Source organism: Hippopotamus amphibius, chromosome 12, assembly GCF_030028045.1.
Source record: "Hippopotamus amphibius kiboko isolate mHipAmp2 chromosome 12, mHipAmp2.hap2, whole genome shotgun sequence".
Taxonomy (NCBI): Eukaryota; Metazoa; Chordata; class Mammalia; order Artiodactyla; family Hippopotamidae; genus Hippopotamus; species Hippopotamus amphibius.
This window is the reverse complement of record NC_080197.1, coordinates 73607369-73633637: the sequence shown is the minus strand read 5'-3', so window position 1 is coordinate 73633637 and position 26269 is coordinate 73607369. Positions and strand designations below refer to the sequence as shown.

General features: G+C 40.4%; 1 protein-coding gene across 4 annotated transcripts in view; it reads left to right on the top strand.

Moving 5' to 3' along the window:
- The first annotated feature begins 9236 nt into the window (after positions 1 to 9236).
- RIMKLB (ribosomal modification protein rimK like family member B) overlaps positions 9237 to 26269 on the top strand; it is a 32138-nt gene continuing 15105 nt past the window's right edge. The window contains exons 1-3 of one of the 4 annotated variants that reach the window (XM_057701874.1): positions 9237 to 9295; positions 9564 to 9645; positions 20602 to 20837. In XM_057701874.1, the coding sequence (XP_057557857.1) occupies positions 20663 to 20837 (175 nt within the window). In that variant the 5' untranslated portion in view covers positions 9237 to 9295; positions 9564 to 9645; positions 20602 to 20662. Of the gene's footprint in view, positions 9296 to 9506; positions 9646 to 10695; positions 10796 to 18768; positions 18854 to 20601; positions 20838 to 26269 lie in introns of those variants that run through there. The other 3 variants (XM_057701872.1, XM_057701873.1, XM_057701871.1) reach the window with 3 other exon arrangements.

Sequence of the window (26269 nt, the reverse complement as noted above, 5' to 3'; positions counted from 1 at the left end):
CTCTTTCTGGACCTAGTCTGGAAAAACTATGCTCACATAAAAGTCTGACAGCTCATAATACAAGGATCCAAGAGGGACTTGGACAGACAGAGAAGCAAACACAGAGAAGCAGTGAGTTAAATGGGCTACGTGGGTACCTCCTCCTGGTTCCGCAGTTCCTGTGGGAGGCGGTTGAGGGGGAGGGGTCCTTTGGTTCCCTCTTCTGACCTCAGAAGAGTTGAAAAGAGGCATATTAAAATTTTTAAGAGTTTATGTGAACTAAAATCAATTCTAATTGGGCAGCTTCCCACCCACGGGATCTGGGGAGAGACTTTCCCAGGGAAAAGGGAGAAATAAGGAAATTACTGATGGGATGTAGCTTAAAGCCTGTTTGGTGGCTCTGCAGTCTAATAGCCCTAACGGAACACATTTTATTCCAATTTAGGGAGGGCTCCCTGGTAGAATGCATATCATCGCAGCGAAGATTCTTGAGTTCTTTTCTTAGGGATTTCAGTTTGGTGTGACTGTGGTGTAGAGACAAGAATCTTGCAAACACCTCCAGGTGTTCTTACTAAAGGTAGGACTTCTTACTTCATACAAGTATTTCTCAAAGTTGAGAGTGAGTTAGAATCCTCTGAGGATATGGTTGCCAGATAAAATGTGGAATGGTCAAATAAATCTGAATTTCACATACACAATATTTTTGGTATATCTCAAAAATTGGGACATCATCTGTTGTTTTAACTGAAATTCAAATGTACTTTCTTTCTAAGTGTCACTAAATACTTTCAGATTAGCGTTTTAAATTTTCCCTGTAGCAGATATTTGTGTGATGGTTGTCTGTTTTGTCTTTTTCAGAAATTATACAATCTCATCAGGAGATTCTCTTTATCTCTCATTCACCTACTGTCCTTTTCTAAGAATCCTCTGTCCTACTTCTAGGGTCACCTCAGTAACTTAGTGGGTAACAAAAAGCTGAAACTGTTATATATCTAATCTTTCATACTTTAATATTTTTTCTTTGTTTCTGCACAGCTCTTCCTCCTCCATTTCATCTATCCTCTGCTTTCTCCCCTCTGCTTTCTCCCCTCCTGGCTGTTTCTCTGCTTTTATTCAAGTTGTCTTCATTGAAATGTCTACCACAGCTTTCTCTCTTTTCCTTCCCTTCCCTTCTTTCTTTCTGTTTGCTTTCTCCTCTTTTTCCTTCTCCCCAAGTCTTCCATGGAGCACAAGTTAGGGCACTTCGGACCAGTACACAGTATCGTGTTCCAGAAAGAGATTGTGTTCTGACAGTCCTTATGCAAGAGCAAGCTCCCAGTCATAGGAAAAGAGAGCTTCAAGAAACAATTGCTCTGCCCGAGGATCTGTTAGGCGAGTGATGGATGGCACTGCAGTTACTTGAGAACTGCCGGAAAAGGAGGGGAGTCATTGCCAGGCAGCGTGAGGGGAGGAGGTGGCTGGGAGAAACAGCCAGTCAGGAAGAGCTATGAAAGGGGAGGAGAATGCTGCCTGTGTGTGCTGCTTGCAAGACCTTTCTGCAGATATTGTGTCTTTGTGAGCTGACTGCAGAGGCCATGTGCATGCAGACCGTATGCGAATGTATGCGTTGCTTATTTCAGATCGTGGGTCTGTGTGAACTGCTGACTGCAAGAAACAGGAATGTATTGTTGAAAGGATTTTGCAGTCAGAGTGCTTGTTTGTGGTTGTGTGGTATGTGTGACTGACTTTTTGCCAAATGTGCTGTTCTGATTCCAGCTCTCAGAGTTGAGTGGAAGTCTGGCTGACTAAGCCAAGACACAACAAAGTCAGAAGGAAATATGGAGGCAACCTGAGATGGAAATAGAGAAGCTGTTGCAACAAGAGGGAAAAAAATTTTTGGAGAAAGGAGAAATGAATGAGAAAACAGAAGATAAGCAATAAAAATTCCATCCTTAGAAAAGGAAGAAAGAAAAGCAACATTCTTCCAGATGTAGACACTATGTATATCCGTACTTCTTCTGGTAACTTAGTGAGATGTTTCCTGGTTTTTCTCCCTTATTTCTTTCTAGACACAGTTCATCTTGGTGGGTATATTGCACGTATATTTTGGTTACAAGCGGGGGATATTTTAAAACTCAAGTTATCCAGAAAGGAACATTACCAGTTCTTAAATGAGAAAGAGGGTTTTTTGTTGCTGTTGTTAGACAGGAGAGCTATTGGAGGTAATGGAAAGAGCACTACCTATACCTGGAATGAGGTATTTAACTTAGTCATGAGAACTTACTTCTAGATCTTGACCGATAAACAGAGGCAGTATAACTTTGAACTTGGATATGGGTTGGGAAGGGAAGTTCCTGCTGCGACCATCCCAGTTTCCCTTTGTTGCAAAAACACAAAGAATTTTGGATCGGTTCAAATTGCAACCTCAGCTCTTTGCTCCCTTCATTTTTAAAACATTAGGAATTATTACAATTGTGTTTCCAGTATACTACTTTTGCTCTGTTCACCAATATGTTTTTTGTTTCACTCAGCCATCTTTTCCTCCCTTTCCACTATTTTTTTTTCATCCGCGTCTCTCCTTTGTTTTTCTTCTTTCCCATCACGTTTCCCTGGATTTGATTAAAATTCTCTTCACTTCCTCTCCTCACCACTCTCTCCTTTATGGAAATGATTCCTTTTCAGGCTTGTCTCTTTCCTCATTCCCTTCTGTGGTGTCTTTGTCTCCAGCAGAGGGGGTCTGATGTTGATAGGGATGGAGGGCTGGGAGAAAGCAGCCTGGGAAGAGGGAAGAGGGAGGAGGAAGTGGTGCTTCAGCTGTTTCTGCCATTAGCCGATAAAAGGCTGACTTAAGTCTGCCTCTGTAATTTCCTACCCTCCCGCCTTGAGTCTCTTCCCGCTCCGTCCCCCCCTCCAAAAGGGTCTTTCCACTTCCCCACCTTAAATTCCACCTCCTCTACCCTCCACCCCATTTCTTGGGTGACATCACTCTCAACCAGCTGTGACTGCCAGGGACACTGACCTACTTTTGCCCCTCTCTGTCAGGCACTAAACCCTGGTTTGTCTCCTTAACCCTGAGTTTCTGCTAAATCCCTTTTGCCCTAGCATATCAGTGGGTCCCTTTTTGAACCTCAAAACAATTTGTTTCCCACAAATAAGTTTTTATTTTTAGTAACTGAAGTTTGAGAGAAAGCTTAATTATAAATAGCTTCTATGACTTTAGTAAATCCATCTATGACAAATGGATTTGTACTTTGTTGATCACAATAGAATCTACATATATTTGGAGAATAGCATTAGTGATAATTTTGGGGTTGAATCTTTATGCTTTATTAATGGGCTCTTAGATCCTTTGTGACACACACACACACACACACACACACTCACCCACCATTATTTATCAAATGTTTGTATATGATGTTAGAGACATAAGCCAAAGTAGCAGGCAATGACATTCAAATAAAACATACTAAGTAGTGCGAGGAAACAGCCAATAATATCAGTTGTGTAGCCTTTGAGGGATTATAAGGAGTTCTGATGCTTGGACTCAAATCATGGTTTTGCCACTTGCTAGGATTAAACATATTCTAAGACATATTAGGTTTATTAGGAGACTGGGGACAGATACAGAACTATGTATGTTTCAAATATTTCTGTTGCAATTTCCTCATTCATCATTTATTTACTATGCAGGCCAGTATTATATATCCTGAATTTTGGTTGTCTTCCCTAGATGTCCAGAAAAGTTTTGAGGAAGTACCAGGAAGGTTTGGAACTTGTATATTAGAGATTTGCCTAGTAATTCCACTGTTTCACTCAACATAATTTTTCTTCACTTTTTCTTTCTCTTCACTGTCTCCTAATGCTGCTAGGATAAATCCCAATTTGAAGAGCACTGAGAGAGAGAGAGGAATCAAGGAAACAGTTAGTTTGGGGGAATCAGGTGGAGTTGATGGAAGAAAGGTTAAATAAAAAAGCAAGGGAGATTAAAAAACCTAGCTGAAGATCAAAATGGGTTTAAAACCCAAGAGAGCAAAAAAGAACAGAGCTCCCTAGTCTAACTTTTTTTAAAGCTCTTTATTGGAATATAATTGCTTTACATTGTTGTGCCAGTTTTTTTCTGTACACCAAAGTGAATCAGCTGTATTTATACATATATCCCTATATCCCCTCCCTCCCGTGACTCACTCCCACCCTCCCTATCCCAGCCCTCTAAGTCATCATCCATCATCGAGTTGATCTCCCTATGTTATGCAGCAACTTCCCACTAGCTATCTATTTTACATTTGGTAGTGTATATATGTCAATGCTACTCTTTCACTTCGTCCCTGCTTCCCCTTCACTCACCCCACACCCCCACACCCCGCTGCCATGTCCTCAAGTCCCTTCTCTACACTTGCATCTTTATTCTTGCCCTGTCACTGGGTTCATCAGCACCATTTTTTTTTTTTCAGATTCCATATATATTAGTTAGCATATGGTATTTGTTTTTCTCTTTCTGGCTTACTTCGCTGTGCGTGACAGTCTCTAGGTCCAACCACCTCACTACAAATAACTCAATTCCATTCTTTTTATGGTTGAGTAATATTCCATTGTGTATATGTGCCACATCTTCTTTATCTATTCATCTGTTGATGGGCATTTCCATTCATCTGGTGATGGGCATTTTAACTTTTTTGATGTGCAAAAGACAGCAAACTGGACAGTGGTGGTGTCATGATGGTGGCAGGTCATTAGGGTGATCTCAGAACTCATTCATTCATTCATTCATCCATTTAATCTGTAAATGTTCCTTAATCATTGAAGGCGCTGCTAGTGACATAGATGTGTTGCAAGTCCTACAACCCACGTACCATTTGATGCCATCATTTCTATAGCTGAAATGTTAATAAATTCAATCAGGTGTCTCCCTTCACCGAGTGGAGGGTTCTTGTTTTCTTTTTTCCCCTATTATTTAAGGCTTCCTCTATTCTTTAGAAGAGAACATGCTGCTGCCTTTTTACATTTGCTTAGTCCATTCTCTCTTCTTCTGTTTTTCCCAGATTGAGATGCTTTTAAGATACTCCAGTGGATAGGGAATCAGGAGACTAGGAATTGCCATCCATGATTTTATCTCATTGCCTCAATTTTCTCTTGTCAGAAGAGAGTAACAATATTTACTCAACATTTCTAGGTTGCTTGAGGCTTACATCAAGTTTATAAGTTCTGAGTGCTTTAAATTAAGAACATTTTTACAACATTGTAAAGCAACCATACTCCAATCAAAATTAATGAAAAAATTTTAAAAAGAACATTTTACAAATGGTTGTCTTATTAAGACACTTTCATGTGTCTGAGAGTCAACTTGGTAAGCATGTTAAATCTGCACAGTATTGGCTGATACTTTTGTGTTTGGCTCAAAAAAATGCAGAAATCAGGGCTAACTCAGAAGGGCAGGGTTGAAGGCCAAGGAATCTGCATTTTAAACACCCTGGTTTATTCCTGTGTAGTAGAGAAAAAGAAATAGTAGCCAGATACAATTAAAGAGAGGGGGAAAACCTGCATCACCTCTCTTTCTAAGTCTTTTTTTTTTTTTCCTTTACTGCTTTTTCCTTCTCTGATTCAGCCAGTGTGTATAGTCTTTCCCCCCTTTCCCCACCACATCCTCCTTTGTGTCTGGCATCTGCATTTTCTTAGCATAGTTAGAGAGGCGCTCAGCTTACTGTGCAGAAATGGAGTAGAGGGAAAGGAGGAGGGATGTGGGTGGAGAAAGGCTAGATCAGGGTTTAGCTATTCTAACTGAAGACGGTTGTTGCCGGGCTGGTTCTAGCCGGCTGGCTGCCGGGCTGGTTCTAGCCGGCTGGCTGTAGCCGGCTGGCTCTGGGAGAGGAAGCACAGGGAAAGCTAGCTCTATCGCAGCTGCCACTACTGTTCCTTATTTGCTAGCATAAGTTCTGATATAAGACACCCACTACCTTTTCTCCACCCACATGAATCACTCTAGATACCCCATGATCAACACTATTTTAGTTAGGTACTGACAGCAATTCTGGATTCACTCCTGTTTACAGTTTTCTCTTTCCTACCCAGCTTGTTTCTTTGTCTTTAACCCCAGGAAAGAAAGATTTGCAACAGATGGTGTCTATGGGGTACTTGAAGATTTTTGCTTGACCTTTGGTCAAGTTAATAGGTGAGTTTTGCTTTTCTGGTTGATGTAGGTATACACCCATGCAACTCAAGTCGAATCAGAGCACCTTGGCAACTTTGTTGGGGGAGATTTTGTTTTCATCAAGTCATCTGTATTATGTGCCTCTCTCACTACAACAGGACATTTCAATAAGGTCATACGTGGATAATTCCAGCAACTCTGTTGTCTAAACCTTGGTCTTCAGCTTGGCTGCACATCAGTCTTGTGTAATAATAGCTAATATTTATTGCGTGCTTAACATGTAGCGCATTATATTTAAGTTACGTCATTAATCCTTATAGTTCAGTGAAATCTTCATTTTGTCAACTGAAAACTGAGGCTTATAGAGGCATCAATCCCATGACACCAGCAAATAAAGCTGGGATTTCAAATCAGATAAATCAGATTTATCTGACTCCAGAGATGTGAGGTTACTTATAATATGTCTTCTCAAGGGATTCAAACGACCCCCTCCTGAAGAATATTAATTTGTGGGTTACGAATGAGTGGTGCATGATTAAACCAAGATAAGCTACGTTGCCACCCAAAGGAGATGTGAGTTCACACCTATCCAGACATAACTAAGAAACTGAGCCTTTCTGGAAATGCTAAAAATAATTTCTGCCCCCTCATTACTTCATACAAAAATATGAAGTATGAATTTGATTATTATTCATGTAAATATTATCTTATACAGGGACATATCATTGGCTTTGTATTTTACCTTTTTTTTTTTCTTTTGGCACATGGGCTTAGTTGCTCCGCGGCATGTGGGATCTTCCTGGAGCTGGGATCGATCCCATGACCTCTGCACTGGCAGGCGTACTCTTAACCACTGCACCACCTAGGAAGCCCTGTATTTTAAAATATACTTCTCGGCTGCTTTGTTTGTTTCCCTGACTAGAAAAGTGAAAAGCAAAGTTATGGTTTGTGTTACGAATTTCTTAGGATGTGTCTGGCACATAGTGACAGTATATTGAATGACAGCATTTTTTAAGAGACAAGCAGCCTGTTAGTTATAGTCTAATACTCCCTATCCACAGTTTCACCTATACAGCCTGGTCTTCTTGGGCAGTGCATGGTTACCATGAATTGGAATCCTCTTCTGGGCCTGTCTGAGACCGTTTCTCTGTGCCAGTTTCCCTTTGTATCTTGTGCCAGATTCTCACTGTGCTCATATCTCCGTGATCAAGCTTTCTTGATCACAAATGATTCTCTTGTTTTCCTCTTTAAGTTGAAGGGAAGTACTTCATGTTCCAGGCGATAATATCAGAGTGGAATAAACAGCAACATTTTAGTTCTGTAGACCTTTCCACCTTTCTTCTGAAGGTAGTATATCATTTAGCACTTTTGTATCTTTGGTGAAAATAGTTTACTCTCCTAGGTTACGCTCAGTGTCATAACATGTGGTATCAGCAGGTAAACACCCTAACTACATTTCTCAGTCAGCAGACTCTCAGTCCCCTGAAGTAAACCAGCAAAAAAAGTAGACCCTAAAAATTGGGAAAGGAATGCTGAAAAGAATATGCTGGCTTCGGGGACTGAGAAGCAGTTGTGATCTGCAAGAAGGCAAACTTGTTAGGACATACTCTCTCACATCTGGGATATCTGGCTTAATAAATGACTAACGTTATTTGGAGATGAATCATCCACATAAAGTATGGTTTATCAGAGGATATGGAATATAGTTCTTCCTTGTGCAATGCAGTAAGACCTTGTTTATCCATTCTATTATATAGAATGCACCTGGTACTCCCAAACTCTCAATCATCCCTCCCCTAAGCCCCCTCCCCAAAGTCTGTTCTCTATGACTCTGTTTCTGTTTTATAGATAAGTTAGTTCATTTGTGTCAGTCATATTTTAGATTCTGCATATAAGTGATATCATATGGTATTTGTCTTTCTCTGTCTTGCTTCACTTCACTTAAGCCAGATAATCTCTAGGTCCATCCATGTTGCTACAAACAGCATTATTCCATTCTTTTTTATGGCTGAGTAATATTCCATTTTATATACATACCACATCTTCTTTACCCATTCATCTGTCGCTGGATATTTAGGTTGTTCCCAACATATTCGTATTCTTACCCTCCTTTTGGAGGAGATTTTGGACCTTCCTCACCAGAGGGAAATTACCAGCAACATCTTAAAAGTCTTCTGCCCCTTCTCAGCCATACTGCAAAGAAACACTAAAGTGAACATTCCTTTTTACACACAGTTTGAGAATTTACAAAAATGCTTGTAAGTATATTATCACCTTTCATTCTCACATCAATCTCTCTTCATAACAAAGGATCCCAGGATGTTAAGTAACTAATTTTGCCCAAGGTTACAGTGGTTTGTTTCTAAGTGGCAGAGTTGGCTCTATCAAGGTGCCCCGCCTGTATCTTAACAGCTGCCTAAAGCCTTGAGAATCTATGATGTAGCTTAAAAATTGGCCTCACAGTATACAGAGGCATTGTCCTTACTCTGTACACGGAGAAGGACCTTATCGGTATTTACTACCTTTGTTCCCAAACCTTTGGCTCCGGAAGGGAGACCACGGTTTGAGAGGGCTCGGGGGGAGGCGGTCCTCCGGGCTGCGCGGGAGGTGGGCGGGGCCCGGCGGGAGGTGCAGAGGCGCGGACACGCACACCGCACACTGCGCCCCGGAGGCTCGGTGGGCTCGCGTCCGGGTTCAAAGTGTGGATGCATGGGGCCCGAGGAAGGACTGTGAGGGCGGGGAGGATGTACAGCGGCAGGGATTCACCACGCGGTTTCGGGATGGGAACAAACCTCGCCCCGCCACCCGTTTCCCTTTCTCAGAGAGGACGGTTTGGGGGCGGGTGGGGAAAGCGCGTCCTCGAGGCGCTCTCGCGCTCCCCTTTCCCTCCCGGCGCGCGCGCGCGCTCCATCGCCTCTCCTCGGCCCCAGAGGCCGCGAGGGCTGCGAGTGGGGACGCGGCGCCTGGAGGGGGGCCGGGTCCCGACGCAGGTGTCAGATCCGCTCGGCAGGGTTCGGCTGGCTGATTGGCCGGGCCCCTCGCTCGGCCGGCCGCCCCGCGCCGCCCGCTGCGCCCCCGCGCCTGGAGGGCGGGGCCGGGGCGCGCGCGGGTCCTCGGCACGCGGGCGGGCGGCGCGCGTTGCCTCGGTCTGAGGGAGCGAGGGGCGGCCTCCGCCGGCGTCGCGCGCGCTGTGTGAGAGCGGGGTCGCGCGCGCGCAAGCCAGGCGAGTGAGGGAGTGTGAGGGAGCGAGTAGCGACCGTGTGTGTGTGTGTGTGGGGGGGGGGTGAGTGTGTGTGGGGTGGGGGTAAAGGAGAGCCACAGCGACCGCGCGGCTGAGAAAGGGGGCGAGTGGGCGAGGGCGCCGGGCCTGGCTGCGGGAGCCGCGGCAGCGGCGGCGGCGAAAGGAGGCGGCTCCCGGCATCCCGACTCCCTCCCCCTCCTCTCCTTCTCGGACTTCCAGCCCGCCTGGCCGCCCGCGCTGCCCTCGGAGGCCCCAGCGCGGCACCGCCTGCCGAGAGCGAGGGAGGAGTCGCCCCAGCCAGGTGAGCGGGACCCTCGCGTCCCTCCCCAGGGGTCGTGGCGAGAAGCGGAGGCGCGCCCCCCCTCCCGCTGCCCGCCGCGGCGGAGTTGGGCGGAACGGGCTCCCGAAGAGCGGCGTAGGGGCCGGGCCGGGCCCGGGAGGGGAGGGAACGGGACCGGACCGTGCGCGGTCGGGGCCCGGGGCTTGCGGAGGCCGGTGGTGGCCTCAGAGCCGGGAGCGGCAGGGCGCGAGGCGGACCCCGGGTTGGGCGTGCGCGCCGGGAGGGGTTGAGGATGCCGGTGCGGAAGGCTGGAGGGAGGCGGCGGCGGCCTCTGGCGGGGAGCAGTCTGGTCCCCTTCTCGGCGAGGGGGTGTGGTGACCCTGGGATGCGCGTCGGAGCCACAAGCGAGTGGCGCAAACCTGCCTCGGGAGCGTGGTGATCTCTGCCGCCCCTGCTGCCATCAGACAGATTCCTGTGGTGTCCGAGGCGGGCGCGGGTGGGGTCGGCCCCGCAGTTATTCTGTTTTAATTCCACGTTTTCCTCCTTACGTGTACATTTTAGGAAGAGTGATAGAAGTTCCTGTTTCCTTTGACAGCCCTCTGAATAAGATAGGGTGACGATGATTGCTTGTCTGGTTTGATATTTTTTTAAAAGCATTTGACCATGGTGCAAATCCCCTCCCCCCACCCCCCCATAAATCCAAAATAGTAAGGGGATAACAACTTAAGGTTTGCCTTACTAATTTTTCCTTATCTCTGGCAGATTTGTTACCCCCTGTATTTTGTCCCATTTGTGTTTATGAATAGAGGTGGGGCGTTATTTCTCTAATGTGAGTGGGATTGTTAAACTCGCCGTGTTGAATGTAACCTCGATATAATTTCTTTCATTGTGCTATTTTCCCATTAATTACAGGAATTGTTCCCACATCTTTGTGGAGCTGGGTAAAATTTGAAAGCTGCAACCTAATATGGAAGATTTTCCTTTTGTGGGCTTGATATTTTGATTATATTTATGGACGACAGTTAAAATTTTTAACTGTTACTATTAAAATGTAAATGTTACTTATTTTAGATCTCACATTATTTCATAACATCGGATAGCTTGAAGGTCATTTAAAAAACAAAACCAAAAACGATTTCTTAAAGAAATGACTGTCTCCGAATACTTTCAGGTAATTCATTTGGAATAAAACACCCTGAAATTTCAGTCATGAAGATTCACCATTTATTTTCTAACTTTTGGAATGAAAAGCTCGAATATAGTCATAATATGGTCATGGTTAGGTTTTTTTGGTAATGGTTACTAGATTTGGTTAGTGTGTCAAAGGGGGAGGAGGCCTGTTTTGTTTTGACGTAATCTTTTGTTTATTCCACTCTATCTTGGTTAGCTATTAGTTTCCTTCTTTCATGTCATAGATGTTAGTTTTTAGTTTGGCGACATGGCTGTTGATGTTTTTCTCTTTCTCTGTCTTCCTTGTTTTCTCTCTTCTCTTAACCCGGCCAGGTGCTGGAGTCTGCTTGTCGGGAAGGGGGGAGTCTGTGATTCTGAAAACAGAGCCAAGAAGGGGAACAGCAAATTGAGAGTCACATTCAGTCCTCTACTCAGTCAAGAGCCACTTTTCTCTTCTTCCCTTTCCCCCTGCAGGGGGTAAGGAGCTGTATATCTAACCTTTAGACTTTTGGCTACCAGTTAAAATTGCACTTAACTTAGTTTCTGGTTGGATAGCTTTAAAATTTTCTCATGTTTCCTTTTTTTGTTTTTCCTTCCTTCCTTTCTTTTTTTTTTTTGCTACATTGGGTTTTCGTTGTTCCCCCCAGGTTTCTCTAGTTGCAGTTTCTCTTCATTGTGCTACCTGGGCTTCTCATTCCCGTGCTTGCACAGCACAGGCTCTAGGCGCCTGGGCTCAGTAGCTGCCAACAAGAAATTATCCTTTTTTTTCTTTTCCTTTCTTTCTGTCCCCTCTTCCTCACCAGAGGGAAATTACCAGCAATATCTTGTAAATCTTCTACCACTTCTTAGCCATATTGTAAAGAAAGTTCTAAAGTGAACATTTTTTTTTAAACTCTTTATTGGAATATATTTGCTTTACACTCTTGTACCTGTCTCTGAGGTACACCAAAGTGAATCAGCTGCATCTACACACATATCCCCATATCTCTTTTTCTCTGAACACAAACCAAACTTCACACATTACTTTGTTGGGGCTCAGGATGAAACATACCTTTTAAATTATCTCCCAACTCTGTCTTTCCCCAATTGTATTCACCTGGGGTTTGCTGCTGGGATAAGTCACTAGACTAATCCCTCCAATCATCTCCCCTCCTTATGAGCTAAAGACTGAACACCATGAAAAGTGGAACATATTAGGGGAACGGGACAGAGCAGTGAGTTGTTCCACACTTTGGAACATAGCTTTTATCATCTTCCCTTGGGGAGTAGGCATAGAGACCTAAACACAGAAAATGGGTGGAGGAAGAACTTGTGTACCCACAAACAGCCCATGAAGAGTGAGAAAACCAAACATAAAGTAAGGAGGGCGAGTTTTATTGTATGTTGGGTGCTGACAGCTGTTTTTTGGGTGTACTTAAGTAATGTGGATTTGTAGAGAAACTTCATGCCTGGTTAGTTTACAAAGAATATTCTCTGCAAGTCATAAGCATTTGAGAAAAGAGCCTTTAGAAATTACAATAGTTATGCTCTTTAATTGAGGGTACATTGCAAGATCAGTGAAGAAAGTTATATTTTTAAATGTTGGCTATACTGGCATGTGCAGTTGTTTCAAGAGAGGTTGACTAGGGGAGATTAGGTACAGATATTGGGTAAATTGTCCTTCATTACCTGAAAATTTTCCTGCTTATCATATTAAGGGTTGTTAAAAAATAAGATGGTACCCTCAAAAATATCTATATGTAATAGATTTTAGATGCATGTGCCATGTGTATCTGTGGAAATGTTTGGTTTGCAGAAAAGGACTGATTTTCTGACTTCATGGTAACTGATGCCATGGTGTTATTTTCAGTGTTTTCTTTTCCAGTGTTTTTTCCCTTTCAGAATTGGCTTGGAGGACAAAAGCCACAGAGCTAGCCAGCTCTACTCCCTTAGAGCCTGGTCTGATTGGAACCCATCTGCTTAAGTCTTTTTTCCTCTCCTTACCAACCCTAACCCTAGCCCCCACTGTAATTGTTAACAGAAGTGATTATTTAAAGATCAGGTGTATAATGATGATGGAAAGTAGCAATAGGTTTGGGTTGTTTCTTTTTCATAAGAAACTGGAAATGTTTTTAAATTTTAAACAACTGCGTTTAGATATTATGTGGTACAATTGGCCTGCTGTTTAGTTTTGAAAATAGCTGTGGTTTGTTTTTGATATTCTGTTATAATTCAGCATAACAAACTCCTTTAAATTAACTCCTAACCCTTAACCATGGCCTTTCTGAGGTTTTATGCTACCCATTGGGGATAATAGTAGCGAATTAGACAGATGAGGATTCTGTCCTCATAGAGTTTACTGTCTAATTTCATTGGTCCTGTTGTTTCAAGAGAGATTGAGTAGGGGAGATTAGGTACAGATGTTGGGTAAATTGTCTTTCATTACTTGGAAATTTTCCTGCTTGGCCCTTTCCCCTGTCAGTCATTTCTCCCAGCAATGTCTGGAGGTATCTACTGGATTGTGAATTGATGAATTAGCGAATTTGTATAAATATTGATATGCCAAGTTTGTTTTTAAAACTACCTTTCTCCAAAAGTGGCAGCACACCACCAAGTTGTGATAAAGAAAAAAAAAAAAAAAAATCCAAACCCACCCTTCTCTCTCTATTCAGCTCCTTAACATTCCCCACCCCCCCCACCACTTCTGATACTAGCTCTTATTCATGTTCTTAGAAATATCGAAAGAAGGTCTCCAAGGTAGAGCATGGATTTGCTATGTAAGATCAGACCGGTTCTCTGCTCTGCTGTGCCATATTTTGGCAGTATTTCAGACTTTGATACTTTATCAGTAAACTACATCTTGAAAATTCATGCACGCTTGCCCAAATATAGCAACCTTGGAATTCTTCCCTGGTGCTTTGGCGTTCTCAGTTGTTAGCTTATTTCAGCGTAGTGTCCAGAAAGAAAATTTGGAAGGAGGGCCCAATATTTAACATGTTAAATATGATGAACTTTGAGCTGTAGTGCGCATTGCATCTGAGGAACATTTTTGAAATTTTGTGCCACGTTCCAGAGATACTCTGATGTAACATTTCTCTGTTAAGTGAAATCATTAGAAATGTTATTTGCATTCCAGAGAATACTTAGGTTTGGTTTATACCACAGACTGTTTTAGGAACTTTGGTAACAAAGCTACAGGTTATTTAAGTAAAGGTAACATACTTTTCTGACCCTTAAGTTGTAAATGTGTAAACGTTTGCATGTTAATTTGCTCATGACATTTTTTTCCTTTTCCAGTTTTCTTTTTATTGTAAAATACACACAAAATTTGCTGTCCTAAAAAGTTAGTGGTATTAAGTACATTCATAATGTGCAACCATCACCATATCCATCTCCAAACTCTTTCTATTAGTCCTGCATAACTGAAACAATGTATGCATAAAACAGTAGCTCCCTAAGCTCTCAATGCCCCAGCCATTAAGGACCATCATTCTGCTTTTTGTCTTTGTGAATTTGAGTACTTTAGGTACTGGAGTATAATGTCCTCAAGGTTCACTCATATTGTAAGCATGTATCAGAATCTAATGCCTTTTAAAGGCATTATTCATTATTTATTCATCTGTCAATGTACACGTGGGTTGCATCTACCTTTTAGCTATTTTGAATAATGCTGCTCTGAACGTGTGTACAAATACCTCTTTGTGATCAGCTTTCAGTTCTTTTGGGTATATACCTAAAAGTGGAATTGCCAGATCGTATGGTGATTCTATTTTTAATTTTTTAGGAACTGCCATACTATTTTCCACAGCAGCTGCACCATTTAACATTCCTACCAACTGTTTGCAAGGCTTCTCTACATCCTCCCCAAAGCTTGTTATTTTCTGTTTTCTTTCTTTCTTGATAGTAACAATACTGTGTGAGGTAGTTTCATGTTTTTATCTGCATTTTCCTACTGCTTACTGATGTTGAGCATTTTCTCTTACTCATGGCATTTTAACATCAGGTCATTTTTAGTTCCATCGGGGCTGGGGCTTCGTCTTTGTTTACCATGGTATCTTTAGGTGCATAGTAGGCAGTCAGATATTAATTGAATGCAATTGAATGCTTAGTTTTGGGTATTTAGTAGTTTATCTTTCTTGACTATAATAATAAAGAATCCCCAGATATCATTGAGTTAGAAATTTATTTCTTCCTCATGAAAAAGAGATAGTAGGGCTTCCTAGGTGGTGAAGTGGTTAAGAATCCGCCTGCCAATGCAGAGGACATGGGTTCGATCCCTGCTCCAGGAAGATCCCACATGCCACGGAGCAACTAAGCCCGTGTGCCAAAAAAACAAAAAAAAAACAAAAAAAGAGATAGTAAGTAGTTTAAGGCCAGGGCCCTGCGCAGTTGTCAGCTATTCAAGTTCTTCTAACATGTAGCTTGTGCTTTTCCAAGGGTTGACTTATGTCCTCAGTCCAGATGGTTATTAGAAGTGTAGCCATGACATTCAGACTCCAGGTAGCAGGATGGAGGAAGGGCCAAGGAAGAGTATATCTCTTTAGTATGCTTCTTGGAAGTTGGAATGCAGTACTTTGACTCTTTGACCATATCTAGTTGCAAGAAAGCCTAGGGAATACAAATACAGTCTCTTAGTACCTGTAATTACTCAACGTGAGTTTATTTTCTTTTTCCAAATTCCCTTTGATATCTTTAGGTATAGTAGGAAAGAGTACAAGGGATCCTATTGAGTGTGTATAGGAAAATGGTTATCCTCTCATTTTTTACCCAAACTGATGTATATATAGCTTTTTTTTAAAATTGGTATCATAGGTGAAAGTTGTAAGGAGAGAGTATGAGTGAATGTGTCATGTAAAAGTTTGGAAAATTAGATATTTGCTGTTTTTGAGGTATTATCTTTCAAGAATAAAGAGGGGACTGTCATACATTTTCTGTTGCTGTAAAGTGAACTTTGATTAATACCTAACCTCCTGCTCCTGCTTTCACAGCATTCCAGTCTACCTTCAAGTTCATGTGCTAAGGAAAATGGCACCCAGACAGTTAGGTTTTTAAAGTGACATTGTAGTTAAAGGATGAGATTGTAGAGGAACTACCTGAGTTTCAAAGGGACATTCTTTGAGTGAATAAGGGGGTAACAGGTCTAACACTATAATTGGTTGTTTCTAAGACTTTTATTAGACTTTCATTTTATCATTCATTTTCTGCATCCCCCCCCCCCCCCCCCCCCGCACCGCGCGCGCACACACACACACACACACACACACACACACACACACACACACACACAATGAAGTGTTTCTCTTTCTCCCATCTTTGTTCTTAAAGCGTTTGTCCCTCTGCCTCTTAATTCTCAATTCTTTCTCATTTCTAACAGGAATCCAGAGCCATCCCCTAAAGATACTTTGGATAAGACAGGGAAAGGAAAGAGGATAAAATTTCATATATATTCCAAATTGTGTTTTCTTGTGTTTTAGATTTTGGGGAAGGCGGGGAAGCATTAGAACTTATTGAGAGAAAAGTCCTGATAAGCAGATTCTTGTTTAAAAACTTTAAGCATAACAAAGTAGGTGTTAAAAGGTACAATTAAAGTCAGTATAGGCACATAGTATGATTTGGAAGGAGACTGTTGGGACTTAGAATCAGAAAATCTCTGGAAATACAGGCTATGCTATTTACTATTAATTAGTAAAAAATTTTTAAGGTGCATTTCTTAACTCTCTTAACCTTTATTTCTTAATCTGTAAAATGGTTACTGTAATATTCAGGGTTTAATTTGAAATAGTGTTCATTCAACTTATGAATGTTCATTCAACTATATTTTAAAAGAATTTTATTATATAATTGATATCCAATAAATTGCATATATTTAAAGTGTACAATTTGATATTTCTTATTAGTCATCTATTTTATACATAGTAAAAAATATATTTAGTAGGGCAATGATAGTAGCTGAAACTGGGCTGAGAATGACTTTTCTAGAGAAAGGAAAGAAGGGTTTAAGAATGAAACCCTGGGGGGGCTTCCTAGGTGGCACAGTGGTTAAGAATCCGCCTGCCAATACAGGGGACACAGGTTCATTCCCTGCTCCAGGAAGATCCCACATGCTGTGGACCAGCTAAGCCCGTGTGCCACAACTATTGAGCCTGCGCTTTAGAGCCCGTGTGCCACAACTGTTGAGCCCATGTGCTGCAACTACTGAAGCCCATGCGCCTAGACCCTGTGCTCTGCAACAAGAGAAGCCACAGCAACGAGGAGTCCGCGCACCACAGTGAAGAGGAACCCTCACTCACCGCAACTAAAAGAAAGCCCGCGCACAGCAACGAAGACCCAACACAGCCAAATAAATAAATAAATAATAAATAAAATAAATTTATTTAAAAAAAAAAAGAAGAATGAAGCCCTGGGGATTATTATATACAGGAGGAAAGCTGTCAGGAGAAAAGAGTTACAGAAAATAATAGGGAAAGAGTACCTGTTCACACATTTATTATTTTTCTATACAAACCTGATCCACACCCAGGGCAGAATGAAATCACTGAAAGCACATGTGTAATAATTGCCAAATGGAGTAAATTCTAGTTTTTATATTTAAGTATATATATTTTCTCCAGCGTTTTTTCAGTCTTTTATTCTGAGTTCATTTTGTATATCTTATCTGGAATAAAGAATTTTTCTAGTAGTAAGAGATGCCCTTAATATCATCAGGTGGTAGATTGTGATTTTGCTTTTTCTGTACCAGAGTAATTACCATTGGGAAGGGGCCTCACAAGAAATCACTTTATGATTCTCATTTAAGTAGCCTTGCCTGGACTGTTTGAAGATGACAGTCATAAAAATTGGTGTGCTTATCCAGAACTTTTCATGGGAAAACTATCTCTAATATTAAATTTTTTAATAAATTTCTCTATTTCAAAGAGGCTACTTCAGCATTTATTTAGTATCTGATGTTTATGTATTGTTTTCCTTGGTACTTTTGGAGAAATAAAAAAAATAGAATTAATCGATTTGATTGTATATTCTAAGAGGGAAAATAAGCTCCTGTGTATATATGGACATTTACAAATACTGTGTTTATCTTACACTTGGAGAATAAACTGTTTTCTTACAGATACTTTATAGGGTAGCCAAACCTACTACATTAAATATCAGGGGAAAAAAGAGGAACCATTTTACTTTACAGGGGACTCTTTACTGTCATTGATTGATTGCTATGCGGTGGGGTATGTGGAATCTTAGTTCCCCAGCCAGGGATTGAACTCGTGCCCCTGTAGTGGAAGCACAGAATCCCAGCCACTGGATCACCAGGGAATTCCCTTCTGTCTTTTAAAATAGTGGATATGATATGAACTTCAGTACTGACCTTGGCATACTTTGGGCTCCTAGGCTGTGTAGATTTACTATTATGCTTTTGACTTTTTATTAGCTTTTTTGTTTTGTCTTTTTCCTTGACATTAACAGATGGGGGGAAAAAGAAACGTTGATGTTTTAAAATAATAGGGGAGGAAATACCAACCTGTTGGTCTCTGCCTGGCTTATAGGAATACATTGGCAGCCTCTCAGGCCAGGAGGGCTGTTGGAGATGCACAGCCTCTGCCTTTGTGTCTGGTGTCTTCGCCTGACTGCTTCCTGGTTATTGTTAGATGTGAATCCCAATGGAACAGCCTGAGAAAGGCAAACAGCCAACTGCAGTAGCATCCCTGGGCACCAAAGATGGTCAGCCACTTATCCTCTCTTGGAAACTGGAGTGGCCCATTGGGCAGAGAAGAGGTTGTGCCCTTTCACTCCCTGGAAATAAACTGGTCTCTGGAGATGACTAAAATTATAGTAGATAAAAAATCTAGACAGGTGTCACTTGAAGATAACAACACCAATGGAAAAGTAAGCTGAGGGTTGTTAAGCACACTTTGCGTTTTATAAACTGGTGATGTCATTTACTTGGTGTACAGGAAGACTGAATTGGAACACAATGTCACATACCTCTACAAATCTTTACAGGAAAACCAGAGCATAATACAGAAATCTTTTGAAGGTGATAAGTATTCTACATGATCAAACTGAAGACACCTCAGTTCAGGACAAGGTGACAACCCCCATGTTGCCTGCCACTTCTTCTGCAGGGCAAGAGCATTCTTCTAATTCCAGATTAGGGATGCAGGCATCCCCCCTGAAAAGGATGAGGTCCAGTTGTGGCAAATGATGAGCTCTCTACCTTTGCTTCACCTCTCCCAGACAGAGAGGGAAGATCATTTTCTTTCTTAGAACCCTAGGTTCATGAAGATTTAGAGCCCTTCCATTGAAAAGAGAATGAAAGGACATGGGGAGCCATACCTGAGCCAGTAGTTAGTTGTTGGTTGCATGTCAGTGTAGAAACACCCAAACTGTCAGGGCTGTAACTGTGAAGCCAGACAAGATGGATATGCCCACAGGCATCATCTCTCAGGAGTTGCTGCATGACTGTTGAGATTGCAGCCCTGGAGTGTTCTTATTGTCTGGTTATAGAATCACTGAAAACACCATGCTGTGTTACTTTGTTGCCTGGGCATGTTCCTGAAAGCTGACATGCCATAACTGCTTCCCAGTTGCCAGTAGCTGTAACATTCCATCCTGATTTCTAATGGGGCCACAACTGCAAGGCAGTAATCATATGAACAGATGCTGGTCAAGGGGAGGCACAGACGTGGCTTCAGAGTATTGGAGGTCAATGACAGGTTGTTTCAAAACCTACCCATTGTAAACAATTTAAGGTCATTTTTATAGTTCCCCTCTCAAGGGAAACTGGGCGTCTCTACATTAGAGACTGTGGTGTGACTTGTGGAGCTTTTCCTTCTGAGTGAGACCCTTTCTTAAGGCCACATTCAGTGTTCCTGGTGTGTAAATGGATCTCCAAGCCCCTTTCTTGTGTGTATTTCCCTGCTGTCCAGTGACTGATGCCTTTGAGACTGTAGGTCCTGGGGCAGGTGGGTGAGTGTGGTAGGCAGAACAGGTCAAGGTCTTGAGGGAGGGGGTGGTATGTGTGTATGTGAATGTGTGTGGTAGTGCCTCTGTCCCATGATGTTCTGCTCTTACTGTGTGCATCTGTGGAGCAGGCCCTTCTGGCTGAGACTGTAGAAGGCACGTGAATGGTGCACAAGAGACCAGTTCCAGCTGCTGTGATGCTGGAAGCTGTCCATCTGTATGGCCATTGCTTCCTCTATTCCTCGCCCTTGTCCTTTCCTTCTGTGTTAGTTTTGTCGTGTCATCTGGAATAATACTAGAAATCACCTATTATGCTTGTTAGTAAAAGTTGTAATTTTTTGCTTTTCATGAGAATGGTTTTCAGAAATAGCACTCTTTTTTTAACTGGTGGCATTCTAGTAAACAAGCTGTGTTTATGAAAAATTCTATTTAAAAATAGAATAAAAACAGTGAGTAAGAACATACTGTCTCCTGACTGAAAAACAAATTTTAGCTTTGAACTTTGGCATTTATTTTGGTTCTTTAAAATTTTTTCCCCACATTCTCAAATTACTTATTTTGATTACAGTTGCTGTGCGAATGACATCATTGTTGATGCTCATCTAATAATATAGGTGTTACCATTAAACATATCTGTAAATGTTTATAATAAACTATATGTATACGTGTATGAAATAAAGGAAGATGATTGCAATAACTACAGATACATGAATATACATAATTTGTTGGAGTTTATAGTGATGGAAAAGATGGGGATAATAGGTTTTTTTTCATATTTTTTATAATTAGTATATAATCATGGTGTGATTTATGTGAAAACAAAAAATTGAGTAGATTTTTAAATTTACTTTGTATGTATATTTTCTTTTCCAGCTAGAAAGAGTCTATATTCAGGAGGAAGTAATCCCAGAAAAGGGAGAACAGGCAGATCAAGATGTGTAGCTCTGTGGCTGCCAAGTTGTGGTTTTTGACAGATCGTCGAATCAGGGAAGACTATCCGCAGAAAGAGATCTTACGAGCATTAAAGGCCAAATGTTGTGAGGAGGAACTGGACTTTAGGGCTGTGGTGATGGATGAGGTGGTGCTAACAATCGAGCAAGGAAACCTGGGTAAGTCTATAGTTAAGTAACTTTTTGGATATTTACTTAGTATTTGGTGACTGCACGTTTTAGGAATAATTAGGGCAAAGGATTTGTTAATAGCCTTATTGCTAAGTACTATCTAGTCTAAAAATCTAGTATATTTTATGGAAATAATGGCAACACCAGTATTTGTTAAACTCCTTATTGTATTATTTAGGAAATAGTTGGGGAGGAAATTAAAGATAACCTACTAGTTTTCTTCCATTATTGTCTTTAAAATGCCTTGTTTATAAGGTGCCTCTAGGGGAATTTGCACCTCATCAGGGTCCTTCTAGTACATTAATCAAAATCCATGTGTAATTCTTATTTTCTTTTTTCTTTATAAGGTACTTTAACTAATAGTTTTTTTATGGATAAAAGTGTCTGAATGATTTGACTCAATTGGTGATAAGTATTTTTAATGTTTTCAATAGTTCATATTGTTTTCCGATTACTAGGGGACGCTATTTTGGAAATGTGTAGAAATTCTTTAGGATTGACTTCCAGGAATCTTTACATCTTTGCTTTGGAAAATTTAGGATTTGTTACAGCTCAGTTGGTCACTTCTGTCAGGGAGAGGTGGTTAGTCTGCTGTTGTAGGGTAATTTCACTTATGGATTAGTTAATAGATGCAGAATCTTGCCTGATGAATAACATAATATCATGGGTTTAAGTAAGTAGAATCTCTTAGCAAATAATCACTCTATTCTCTGCTCTCTTAACATTTTTTATTCCTTTCTCAGTATCTTTCAGCAGTTATTGTTGCTTTATAAATAACTGCTTTAGAAGTGTTTCTAAGTTGTTTCACTTATAAGTAGTTACTGCCTTTATAAGAAAGATGTACACTTTTATTTTCAGTCCAGTTCTGTTTTTGTTTTTGTTTTTAAATATATGTGCCTAGGTACAACACTTACTCAGATTCACAATATCTGGGATAGAGCCTGTTTGATTCTTTCGTTAAATGTTGAGTACTTACTATTTGCTAATTAATTGGTATTGTGTGCAGAATTAGACATTAAGATTAATCAATTGATCACACAAATGTAAAATTATTATGAAAGGAAATGAATGTCAGTGTACCCTTCTGCCCTTGTGACAGATCAAATCATCAAATCAAGGCACATAATTTATCTGCAATTCAGTATTTATTACATGCTTTTACAAGCTTTTCATTTTAAGTGTCCCTATAACTGTTGTTGAAATCTGAGTCAGAAACTCAGACACTTTGTTGTGTTAGAGCCATGCTCTTCTCTGAGTGAGATCCCAAGGAGAGTGTGGTACAGTCGCTCACTAAGCACGACTTCCACAGCCTTCTAGTGTATATTTCTGAGTTTTAAAGCTTGGCATATCAAAGGCTGCATTTCTAAGTGTCCCTTGTTCTCATAGCTTCTGTCAAAAAGACACTTCACTGGAAGATTTGGGAGGTGTAAAATGGGCATCTTTAAGTTTTAAAAGTTTCATAGGTTGAAAACCATTGTGCTTGATTTTTTTTCTTAGGTGCCTTACTTTGTTCTCAACTGTTGTTTCCATGCTCATCTGTCAGAACGGAACCCTTATTTTCCCCCTAAAACTGTCACCTTATTTCAGTTTTTCTATGTCCTTTTTGACCTTATTCATCCTTAAGAGCCATTTATGCCATAAAATTTTGTTGCTTTTTCCCCCCAAGCTACAACTATTGCTATTCTACAACTTCTTATACTATTTCTTCTGTAGAGCTTCTACTTGTCACTGTCGTGGGTCAGAATCTTAAGGCCCACAATTTTAATGTTGCAACAGCCCTCTCTAGCGCTTTCTTTCATTAAACACTACTTTTGTCATGTTAACATAATAAAACCTTTAGAAACTCTCTACTTCCCCATAACATTAAATCTAATTTTATTTTAGACTTTACTTTGATGCATGTCCTGTAAATCCAGGAATTTCCAGGTGTCTTTTTTTTTTTGTTTCATTTTGCGTATTTTGAGCTATTTAAATCTCATACCATCTTGTAAGGAAGGGTAATATCATTTTACAGATGAGGAAACAGACTCTTGCAGAATTAAGTGGAGAAATTAGAGAAAATCCCTCTTCTATCCTATTTTTAGCTCTGCTATAAATGCTGCACATAGACTGTTTGTCCAACCTTGTCTCTTATTAGTCTGTATTCTTTGCTTTTGATCAGTATGTTAACTACGAAAGCTTAATGTCATTTATGTTCATTGCTGTTTCTTTGTCTTTGCTCATGTATTTCAATATGTCTTAATATTTTTGGACCACAGTTAACTGCGGTAACTCAATCTATGGAAAGCAAAACTGTCGATAAGGGGACTGCTACACATTCTTAGAATACTTTGTATTTCTGTAGAATCCATAGAATCCCTCTTTCATTTCTGCGTTTAGTAACTTGCCTTCTCTTTTTCTCTTTTTCCCCTTAGTCCATTTGCATAAAGTTTTGCCAATTTTATTGATCTCTCATGTATCAGTGTCTTGTGTGTAGCTGACATTTTTGTTAGAAGTCTTTACATTCTTTTTATTTCCTTTTGTGTATAATACTCTAATTTGAATTTATACCAGCTTAACTTCAGTAACATACTAAAACTCTGCTTCTTTACAGCTGTCTGCACCCCTATTGTTGATGTCACAAAATTACACCTTTATTCATTTTGTGACCAAAAATAAACTGATAAGCCTTTTAAATGTTGCATAAGTATCTTCAGTTATGTAGAAAACAAGAGTTGGAGTTAGAAACCGAAGTTATAGCAATGCTAGCTTTTATACTACTGATTGTTTACATTTTCTTGAATTATATTACTCTCTAAATTCTGAAGTATAGTTACAGACTATTATTGTTACAATAATGTTAGCTTTTCTAATTGCCCGTTTATTTACCTTTATTGAGATGTTTATTTTTCCATATGACTTTAAGTTACTGGCAGATATCCTTTTATTTCACCTTACAGGTTCACAGACTCAACTTTTGCTTTTCTCTGTGTTAATTTCTTCCTTTTCCAGAGTTTTGCTGGATATAGGAGTTTTGTTTGGCAATTTTTCTTTTAGCATTTGAGTGTATTAGCCCTGTCTCCTGGTCTCCTTTCTTCTTGTGAGAAATCTGCTGAAATTTTATTGAGCATCCTTGGAATGTGAGGATTTGCTTGTCTCTTGCTTTTTTCAAAATTCTCTCTTTGTTTTGAAAGTGAGTATAGTGTATCTCACCGTGTCTGTCTGGGTTCATAAGGTGGAGATTGTTGAGCTTGTTAGATGTTATATTCATGTGTGTCATCAAATTTGGGAAGTTTTCAGCCACCATGTCATCAAACATTATCTCTGTGCTGCCATGCGCACACCTCTCCCCTGCCCCGCCATCTTCCGTGGGCTCCCACGAGGCATAAGTTCACTGATTTTTCTGTCTGCTCAAATCTGCTTTGAATCTGTCTAAATGAATTTTCATTTCTGTTATTGTACTTTTCAGCTCCAGAATTACTTATTGGTTTCTTTTTATGTTTTCTGTCTACTGGTATTAATACTTTGTTCACATTGTTTCCTTGCCTTTCTTCACATCTTCCTTTAGTTCTTTGAGCATCTTTAAGGTAGTTTCTTTTAATGTCTTTGTCTAATCTCTTTGCCATTAGGACTTCAGGAATGGTTTCTTTCATTCTTTTTAGTGGCCATAGTTTCTCGTTTTTTTGTATGTCTTGTGAGTTTGTGTTGAATTCTGTACATTTGAATATAATTTGGAAAATCTGTAAGTCAGTCTCCCCCTCCCCCAGGGTGTGGGTTTGCTTTTGTTTTTTGTTTTTTTGTGTTTTTTTTACATTTTGTTTGTTTGTTTTTTTTGTTTTTTTGTTTTTGATTGCTGTAGGTTGTCCCTGTACCTGGGATCAACCTAAGATGCAATCTTAATGTCTTCTAAGGTCTTTCCTGAACCTTTCCCTAGGCATGTGCACTCACTTTTTAAATTTTACCTATATATACAGTTGAATGTCCTAGTGTTTAGTGTGTGGATCCTGAGAGGGGAAAAATGACAAAGGAGATAGGGGATGTTTGAAGAAATAAATAAACTCCCTGGAAGTGACTTCAGCTAGAAGGGGAGGGGCTTGTAATAGTGGGAGGAGTGGTGCAATAAAAATGGCTACTGGCCTTTTTGTTTGCAAGTCTGTGATCAGAGCAGAGATCTGGATATTTGTAGGGCAGGGTCCTTATAGCCCAGCCTGACTCCTGCAAGGTATGTCAGCTGCTTCAGAACCAAGTGCACAGTGTGGCTAAAGAGTAGAGGATGGGTAGCTGCTACTGTTTTGGTTTAAGGAAATGTATGTGCCCAAGAGACCTTATTTTGAGATACATACTGAAAACCTACTTGATAAAATACAACACTATTAAAAGTGAAATTATTGTTAGGAAAAAGGGCATATAATATGGTGCCATTTTCCAAGGAGAGGATAGGTATGTGACTGTAACTTTTGCTGGTTTAAAAAATAGTTAATAGGATGATAAACCATAATTTTCCAAGTTTGTTTACCTTTAGGGAACAAAAAAGGTTCAAGAGGACAGGAATGAGCTAGACTACTCTGACTCTAACACGGTTGGCCATGTAATGATAATTGTTGAAAGTAGGTTGAAAGCAGGAAAGTACATTGGTTTCATTATAATATTTTTATTTTCCTTCAAAAGTTAAAGTAGGTGTACCTCAAAAAAAAAACATGATTGAACTTGGTGTACCTCAGAAAAAATAATAAATTAAAGAATTACTTAGAGTGGAAAAAAAAAGTTAAAGTAAATGTAGAGAACATTTGAACTGATGAAAATTTTTGACTCAAGGATAGAACGAGAAAGTTTAGAATTTAGTCATTTTTGGTATGGCACCTTGATGAAATCATAGGTTGTTTCCTGCTCAAGTTAACTAGGGATATTTCAATTGCTTACAAATCAAATAACCTTCCCCAATATAGAAATTAATTCCAGAGAGCATGTTGCCGAAAATAGACCTTCAGAGAATTGTTTATGTGGCATAGACAGGGCAGAAAGCAAGACTACCTGTTTTATTTTCCAGAATAGGAATTTAATAACCTATGGTACACAGTGGTGAAACTGGTAATTAAGTAATTACTTTTATGCACTTGGAACCATGGTCTTTTTGAAGATAAAGCTTTGGTGGAGTCTGTTAGGTATTGCTGTGGGAAACTTAAGATTACGAGGGATTTGGAAACATGAGACTGGAATGGCCTTCGGAAGGCATTGGGAAACTTAAAGCAAAGGAATGATGAGGAGCTCAAATCTCTTCCTTCAAGGCAAATAACAGAATTCAGGGGCTTTCCAGTATTTAGGATGTAGGTCTAACCTAACCATTAGATATATTCTTGCAGAAAGGAGTCTTCCAGCTATCATGCTGCTAAGGCTTTGGAGGGAATTCATGTGACATAATGAAAAGAGCTTCTGATTTAGAT